General features: G+C 37.7%; 1 protein-coding gene across 1 annotated transcript; it reads left to right on the top strand.

The window, feature by feature from the left end:
- Positions 1-1,819: 1,819 nt before the first annotated feature.
- On the top strand, positions 1,820-5,716 carry LOC134749843 (mediator of RNA polymerase II transcription subunit 21). Its single transcript, XM_063684842.1, has 3 exons — positions 1,820-1,996; positions 2,073-2,351; positions 3,072-5,716. The coding sequence occupies exons 1-3, from the start codon at positions 1,955-1,957 to the stop codon at positions 3,192-3,194; spliced, it is 444 nt and encodes a 147-aa protein (XP_063540912.1). The 5' UTR covers positions 1,820-1,954; the 3' UTR covers positions 3,195-5,716.
- Positions 5,717-8,626: the final 2,910 nt, after the last annotated feature.

Genomic DNA, 8,626 nt, shown 5'->3' on the forward strand with positions numbered 1-8,626 from the left:
CAATTAAATTTTATTTTATTTTTACATTGTGTAACGAAAATTACTCGCATTTTATTGGTAACATTTGTTACACAATAGATTTCATTTAAAGTATTAAAGCCTTACTTAGGTACATATTTTTTATGGATCTGAATTTGCACTATCTTCAGATACTTTCCGCGTGATTTGCGCTGCGTTGCAAATTAGTTCGTATGTATTCATCACAATGATTAGGTTACTATAGTGTATGTTCGCTTTCAAGATTACTTTGCGTGCATTTATCTTCATTAAAGGATTGTGATATATTTCCCTGTACTTCATAATAATTAGACAAACTGCTTACCCTAATACAATAATGTTTTATTTCATACTGGCGACTCGCCCCGGCTTCGCACGGGTTACCCTTAACAGAAAATACACCTAAAGGTCCCTCCACACTCATGCGCGAATCGCGGCTTCGCGCACGAGTGTGGAGGGCCCTTAAACCTTCCTCAAGAATCACTATTGATAGGTGGAAACCGCATGAACATCAGTTCAGTAGTTTTTGAGTTTATCGCGAAAATACAAACAGACAGACGCGGCGGGGGACTTTGTTTTTTAGTATGAATTTAGTGATTGTTTATTTGTTTTCCTAAAGTTACTAAGCCGCGATTCGCGCACGATTGTGGAGCGGGCTATAAGTATGCTTTTCTCAGTGACAATAAGCGCCTTAGTTACTGTAATAGACGGGCGTATTGGTCCGCGAGCCTGGATATCTGTCTCGCTCTCACTTATATCTGTGTTTTTGATGCACGTACGGCGGACCACCTTCCTCACAATCGACCATGATCGCGATTACGCCCATCTGTAACAAATTTTATAACGATTAAATTAAGTAAGGTTGTGTGAAGCGTTACAGAAGAGAAAAAAACTGTATCCCTTCATAGGAAAAATACAGTATGATTCTCTCATTTCTCTCTGACTGCAAGAATGAGAAAAGAACTTGGCCAAACTATACATTCCAACTTATCCTAATACCCCACATGCATATGACTTATGGTCACCCTAATTAGAAAGAGATGCAACGGCCCACTTCCACAGAAGTGGACACACTTTTTGGCCAGTGTACTCTATCCGGCTTATTAACTTTAAGCTACCTCCACACTCGTGCGCAAATCGCGGCGCGAAGCTGTGAACGCGAGTGTGGAATCTAATTATCAGCGAAATCGACTTTACACTCGCGTTCGCGGCTTCACGCCGCGTAGTCTGGAGCGAGCTTTACATCCGCGAGCTTGACAGACTACACTAACATACGCGAGCTTGACAGACTATACTGTAGTGTGTGAAGCGCTTTAGCTCTTGAGACAATCGGACGATACTTTACAGCCGGTCAAACAACTTTGTCAGTAGAAAAAGGCGCGAAATTCAAATTTTCTATGGGACGATAACCCTTCGGCCTATATTTTTTAAATTTGCCGCTTTTTCTACTGACGAAAATGGCTAGACGGACTATATGAAAAAAAAATGAAAAACATAGAATATGGGACACTTGGCAACACTGGAACGCGTGTGCGGCAGTCTGTAAGATAGGATCGCACCGTTTTGACGGTTCGGTGCGATAGTGTGGAAGCCCACGCCAGTACTACCTATTCCTAGAACTACTCCAAGGTCGCAGTGCGGTGCGATGGTGTATTATATACCCTTTAAGTAAGAGCGAGAAAGCGATATCTCTTTCTCGCTCTTACTTATGGTTGCGTCGCAAAATGACCTTGGTGCGGTGCGATGGTGTGGAACGGCATACAGGCAGTATTGTACCATATCTGTCACTATCTGTGGATAACATAACAACTGTCACTTTGACATATGATGAATTTTTAGATTCAATAATTTCGTTGTTATTTTAGCAAATTCTAGTAGATCTCTACATTTTCCACACATTAAGTAACAAAACTTTTCATTTTCAAACTTATACTTTATCCAAATACTTGCATTAACAATGGCAGACCGCCTTACCCAATTACAAGACACAATAAATCAGGTAAGCGTCGTACCGACGGTGACGGTAGTTTACGTGACGAAGTGTGTCCTCATTTTAAAGAGTGTGTTTGTTTTAGCAAGCGGAGCACTTTTGCAATAGCATCGGCATACTTCAGCAGTTCTCTACGCCTAGCAAGTTCCCTGGTTTCGACCGTAGTGGCTCTCAAACTCCGCAACAACAGCAAAGCCAGGAAGACTACGCTCTCCTGTTCGCTACTTTGATCTCGCGCTGTGCTAAGGATATTGATACCCTGATCGAGTCGCTTCCGAGTGAGGAAAGCTCTACAGAGTTGCAAGTACAGAGTTTGAGGCGTTTGGAGGCTGAGAATAAGGAAGCTGCGGAGAGGCTTGAAGAGGTTAGTAAAATTGTCTTGAACATCTGCCCCTCTAACGCTACTAATATATTTTGCATTTGTGACTAGTTATACCTCTCGCGTTTGAATGATAAGAGTTCTTTCAAGTCTTTTGGATGGGCTTAATTTATATAAAATAATTGAAGTAGTATATTTTTATCATATGTGTCGTTTTCAATCAAAAGGTACCACATTGTCGCTTGCCATAAGGATGCTCTGACAGGTTATTTGTTTAAAGATACAATCCAATTTTGTCCTCATGGTAAGTGACAATGTGGTACCTTTTGCTTGAAAACGTCACATATTTTTATTACTAAAATGTTACATATCTAAATAAATGTTTACAAACATTTTATATGTACATTTGTGACGTTTTCAAGCAAAAGGTACCACATTGTCGCTTACCATGAGGACAAAATTGGATTGTATCTTTAAACAAATAACCTGTCAGAGCATCCTTATGGCAAGCGACAATGTGGTACTTTTTGATTGAAAATGACACATTTTGACTACCACAACTATTTTAAACATGGGATAGTAAACTTTATAAGTGTGTGTGTTCATTTATACTGTATCCTTATCAACTAAGGCTGATTGTGGCAGTCAATGGTGTTGTAGTAGTTTCATTGCACTGTAGCATGGGCGCCTGTTTAACGGGTAATAAAGTAATAAAAATAAAAATTCAAAGGAAAGTATATTTATTTTACATGTTTTTGTCTGCAGGCTGTCCGCCAAGGTGAGATTCTGCTAGAGAAGATCCAGGGTGCCCTCAGTGACATTGCTCAGTGCCAGCTGGACATGCAGAACCCAGCGCAGATCCTGAATAAGGATGTGAGACCGTTATAGGACTTAAAGAAGCATGGCGGATACCACCGTCGGTGATAAACTGTTTAAACTGTGCTGTGTGGGTATTATTACGTAAGATGTGTTGGTTTTAGGGAAAGAAGACCTTTGCAGGCGCCTACTTACATAATACAGTACATTGTCTCTGATAGTGACACATTATGCCTGACGCGGCTAATGATAATCCCTGTGACAGCTGAATTTTGTATGGAGTAACTGTGAATGTCAAATGATTCTGGACATGTTTGGTAGTTCAACAGGTTTTCTTATATTTAGAAATGTAACAATTAATATAAATACGGTAAAAACTTATTTCGTAATTTTTTTTTATTACCTCTATCTAAAAGTGATTTGGAGGAACTCTCGGATCATCATTTGCCATGTCAGATATAGACATTAGACAAAGGTTACATTTCATTCATAGAATGTAAGTAAATATTATTTTATTGTACCAATAACAATACATTTCACATGTAAAACTACAAAGCAATTAAAGAGAAAAATATAACTACGTAACAACAGGCGGTGTGGAATGTTTTATGTCACAGAAATGTTATTTTATAAAGGACTAATTTTTTGAGACTGGATAAAGGAGACACTAAATTATTTTTGTACAAATTACCCAGTGTTTTGTAAAAAAATATGTTTCAAAAGTAGTTGTTCGTGAAATGAATAAAACATTCTATGAAATTATATTATAATCATTCAGAGTTCACGATAGACGATAGAGGTACCTACACTATAGTTTTAGTGTAAGCATAAGGTTTCTATAATAACAATATATGTGAAATAAGTTATAATCAATTCATATATCTTTTGTGCGACTTCGTCTGCGTGGAATCAGTAACAGCAGCTAGCGTAAGTTTAGCGCCTGGATAAAGTGTAATAGCAATTATTCTATTTGAGCATAAGCTTAATTGCTTGACATGGATTATCAGGCAACTCATTAAATCTCTCAATTTCACCCCCCTTTTCACTCTTCAGGCATGATTTCCGACATAAAAACTTTCCTATGTCCTTCCCTGGGACTCAAACTATCTCTATGCCAAATTTCAACTAAATCGGTTCAGGTAACAGACAGACCGACAGACTTTCACTTTCTTTATTAATAAAGTACGACGCACGGGTACAATGCTGATGTATTATACATATAAACCTTCCTCTTGAATCACTCTATCTATTAAAAAAAACCGCATCAAAATCCGTTGCGTAGTTTTAAAGATCGAAGCATACATAGGGACAGACAGACAGCAGGAAGCGATTTTGGTTTATACTTTGTGATATTAAGTATGGATTGTATACTGTTTTCCATTTATAGCGTCTATAGTCGTTCATAGATCAGGGGGCCTATCCAAGATGACACTCGTACATCGATAAACGCCAAACTAAAAAAAATAAGTGTTCCGTTTGTCAAAACAAAGTTTTGCACGGAACTATAGGATGCCAATCTCTTATGGCAGAATTGTTGCAAAAGCGACCGCTTTCAGCTTTAAATAATAGTTCCTAATCTCTCCGGTGGCGCTAGTTAGGCTCTGGGACATGAGTATAACATGAACCAACAAATAAACCGACCAAATTACGTAGGTTGTTTTTGGTAGTATTTCGGTGTATGGTGGCGCCGCCTAATTACTGTTTTTAATGGACACTTTTCATACATAGAGATTTGGCTCCTTTATATAGTCTCCAATCTCCATGCACGGAACACTAAAAAAAAAATGTATCACGATGACAGATGCTACGAAAAATCACGTGACAATTCTCATACTATAGTTCGTTTGTTTTAGCATGAAAGAAGGTAAGCGATCTTTACGTGTCTTTTTATTTAAAATAAGTCACAGCAAATATGTTACAATTATAAATCATATACGATCTTTTATATTCTTTTGCTTTCATAAGTAATATAAACAATTATTTTACAATATTTTTCAATAGAAAGACACAATAAGATTGTTTACCTTTTTACTAATTTTCATGAAAAATTGTCTTCCGACTAGGCTGCCAAATGCATTTGATTGGAGGTGTTTTTAGGGTTCCGTACCCAAAGGCCAAAGGGTAAAAACGGAACCCTATTACTAAGACTCCTCTGTTCGTGTCTGTCTGTCACCAGGCTGTATCTCATCAACTGTGATAGCTAGACAGTTGAAATTTTCACAGATGATTTATTTCGGTTGCCGCTATAACAATAAATACTAAAAAGTAAGGAACCCTCGGTGGGCGAGTCCGAATGGCACTTGTCCGGTTTTTATTTTTTTCATCTATTATCAATGATTCTTGCGGTTTGGATTGTAAATAGTTTAAAAAAGGCCCCTAAACATGACCTGTATTTCCGCATGTGCATTACCCAGTATGTGAAGTCAAATATATCAACATTTTTATTTAAACTGATTTTAAAACGACGCGCGACGTATGCCGTTACGAGTAGGTACGCAAACGTATACATATAAGTTCTAATTTTCTGAAACAAGTAAACAACAAGACGATTGCGTCTGTATAGAATATACATGATTAAATATATTATTGATGAATATTTTTTATTTTTATTTATTTGGCTCACTAAACAAGTTACAGACAATTGTAGGAATTACAGTGTTAGCTTTTAGCTCAGACCTGAGGGCCTCGCAAATTGCGGGCATCTTTCTCTGTCACTCTAATTACGTCTTAATTAGTAAAGGTAACTAGTAAAAGAGAAAGATGCCCGCAATTTGCGAACTTCGGTGTTCGCAAATTGCGTAGGCCCTCTGGACTGGACAAATTGATTTTAAATCTAAATAGAGTTGCGTTAGCTAATTATAAGTTTGACCGCTACGTGTGTGTGTGTGTAGCACCGTAGCTCTTAAACGGGTAAACCGATTTGGATGCGGTTTATTTATTATTTGAAAGCACGTTTTCTTGGATAGGTATGATTCATTGCGTTGGGGTTATTTTTTCTATTTTTGTCTTATTGATGTCTTGGAAAAGTATTAAGTAGTGAAATTGAGATTAAATGATAAGAATAGCAGATTGTTGCGATTTTACAAACGGCTAAAATGCTGAGCGTTTCAAGAAAATACTGAAAGATTAAGAATTGTACAAAAGACAACTGATACGGCCACCGAACCATAATGGTCGGGGAGCCCAAGAGGGGATTTTTGGATATGAGGGATACCTTGCATCCTGTTGAGTATCTCCACCAACTATGCGTCCTTGACACCGAGCAGGGTCAAGGACAGCCCGTCAAAATAGTAAAAAAAAATCGCCACCTTGACATACTCGAGCGCGTCAGATTAAGATATGGTGAATTAATTACTTGTTAAATAGTGCCCGTTTCAATAATCTGACGATTTTAGCGATCCGTAAGCGAGTGGCAGGGTTACAAAGTTGCAAAAAAAAAATCGCGACCTTGACTTACTCGAGCGCGTTCGATTTTATTGTATTTTGAAGCGAGTAATGCAAGAATAACTAAATAAAAAAAATCTGCCGATTTGAGCAAGCAGAAGTGTCAAAAATCGTTTATGAAGTTTTGTGCAACCAGCCCTTTTTCCTTCAACTTTTTCGCTATCTCTGACTCCTATTTGTAAATTAAGCTCTTTTATAGATTTTATCTAGGTTAAGTATAACTTACAGGTGTAAAATTTTATTGTTATTTATATTTTTAGTTGTTGCATTTTTTTCCTTACTTTCTCTCTCACACTGTCCCCATATAGCCCTCCGTTGTCATTATTTTAATAATACGCTTTTAACGATATAATTAAATAATGTTAATAACAGGGGTGCCCAAGATGCTACATTTGAACTAACTCGAGCTTAAAAAAATTCGTTGTTAACCAAGATTTATTTAGAAATCTTCAAACTGTGATATCTCGTGAACCCCTTGGTCGATTTTGATCTACTTGGCGGCTTTCTGCTCAGTTTTTTAGGTTTACAAATAAAATAAATACATAGGATAGGAATTTATAGTTATCTTGAAAAATGAAAAATCTTCTCTCTCTTCATCTTCAAATCGTAAGAATAAAGATACTGCTCCACATTATCGTCACATTAAGGTTTTACATAACTGGGACATCAATTTGAACCTGTCTGTATAATAATCTGACACGCTCGAGTATTTCAAGATGGCTGTTTTTTTGCAACTTTGTGACCCTGCCATTTGCTTACTGTTCGCTGAAAGCGTCAGATTATTGAAATAGACACTTTTGTAGGGTCCATTTCCATTTAACAACCCCTTTGAATATCTGACACGCTCAAGTAAATTACTTTTTTCCAAATTTTCTACCCTTCCGTATTACTACCCTGCCTATGTAAATTAACCGGCGGATTAACATACCCTTGTTATCAGAGACATGTTGCGCGACTGACACTACCAATATCTGACGCGCTATATGGTGTTTTTTTTTACCTTTTTAAAAATCTCGACGCTTTCTTGCTCGCTAAAAAAGAAAATGGTATATAACATTTTTTTCTTCCCATCATCTAATCTTTCAATTCCAATAGGTCTCTACGACGCTCGAGTTACTACGCATTTAGCATCGTCGCCTCCTCAGCTATAAGACGACTATCGGAGAAATGCCAGCAGACAGTTTTGTAAATGCACCGTCTGGCAAGCCCCGGCTCATCTAGGAAACCGGCTGTTCGAATTGAACCTTTACATTCACGCGGCCTCAAACACCCAAACGTCTCATTCGAATTGCTTATTTAAGGTATCTACAAGTTAATAAACCAGTATAAGCTTGCATTCCGATTAAACATAATTGTTAACATCTCGATATCACAGGTCGGCGGAGCATCTGACTCGCCTCTACTATGGGAATGTACGCCCAGCCTCTCGCCTAAACCTCACCTGTGCCGTGCAGTTGATAACCAACCTCTTCGCCGCACACACGCGACTGGCCGCCGATTTCGCGCTCCGCGTTCCATATTCGAATTTAAAAACGAATTCCAGACTATCGTGATTGTTTATGATTACTTTTTTTAAATTTGAAAGTGGACTTGGAAAGTTTTTTAAACAATGAAGGACTATAATTGTGACTGTTACGTTTGAACGTGTTGTGTTTATTTTCTACTGTTTTCGGAATTCCCTTTCAAAAGGGAGTGGATGTGAAACTGGATAGGACCCGGAAGAACGGGTTGACTCTCCCAACGCGCTTCCGCGAAAGGTAAGTGTTTATTGTTTATGTTTGTTGATTGAGTGATCTGTATTTCCTCACTAATTACTACCGGTGAGCAATTATTAGAAGTAATAATCTCTACATTTAGATGCCCGATTAATAGAAATAAGGTGAAACAATTCTAGTAGGTTCCTAACGTAGGTAATCCTTTTGATAAGATTCTTAATGTAGAACTTACTAATAGTGAGAAGTTCTCTGCTATTATTTATTTTATTTGTTATTAGGCGTGTTAGATAAGTAACATGAAATGGGTAAACAAACCGGAAGCTTCTGAAGAGAATCCCTTTACTC

This window comes from Cydia strobilella, chromosome 19 (genome assembly GCF_947568885.1).
Source record: "Cydia strobilella chromosome 19, ilCydStro3.1, whole genome shotgun sequence".
NCBI classification, from domain to species: Eukaryota; Metazoa; Arthropoda; class Insecta; order Lepidoptera; family Tortricidae; genus Cydia; species Cydia strobilella.

Bases quoted from the DNA above. Each gene is read 5' to 3' on its own strand.
- LOC134749843 (XM_063684842.1), top strand. From the start codon at position 1,955: ATGGCAGACCGCCTTACCCAATTACAAGACACAATAAATCAG. The intron at 1,997-2,072 runs GTAAGCGTCGTA...TGTTTGTTTTAG, and splicing joins TACAAGACACAATAAATCAG to CAAGCGGAGCACTTTTGCAA. The intron at 2,352-3,071 runs GTTAGTAAAATT...TTTTGTCTGCAG, and splicing joins CTGCGGAGAGGCTTGAAGAG to GCTGTCCGCCAAGGTGAGAT.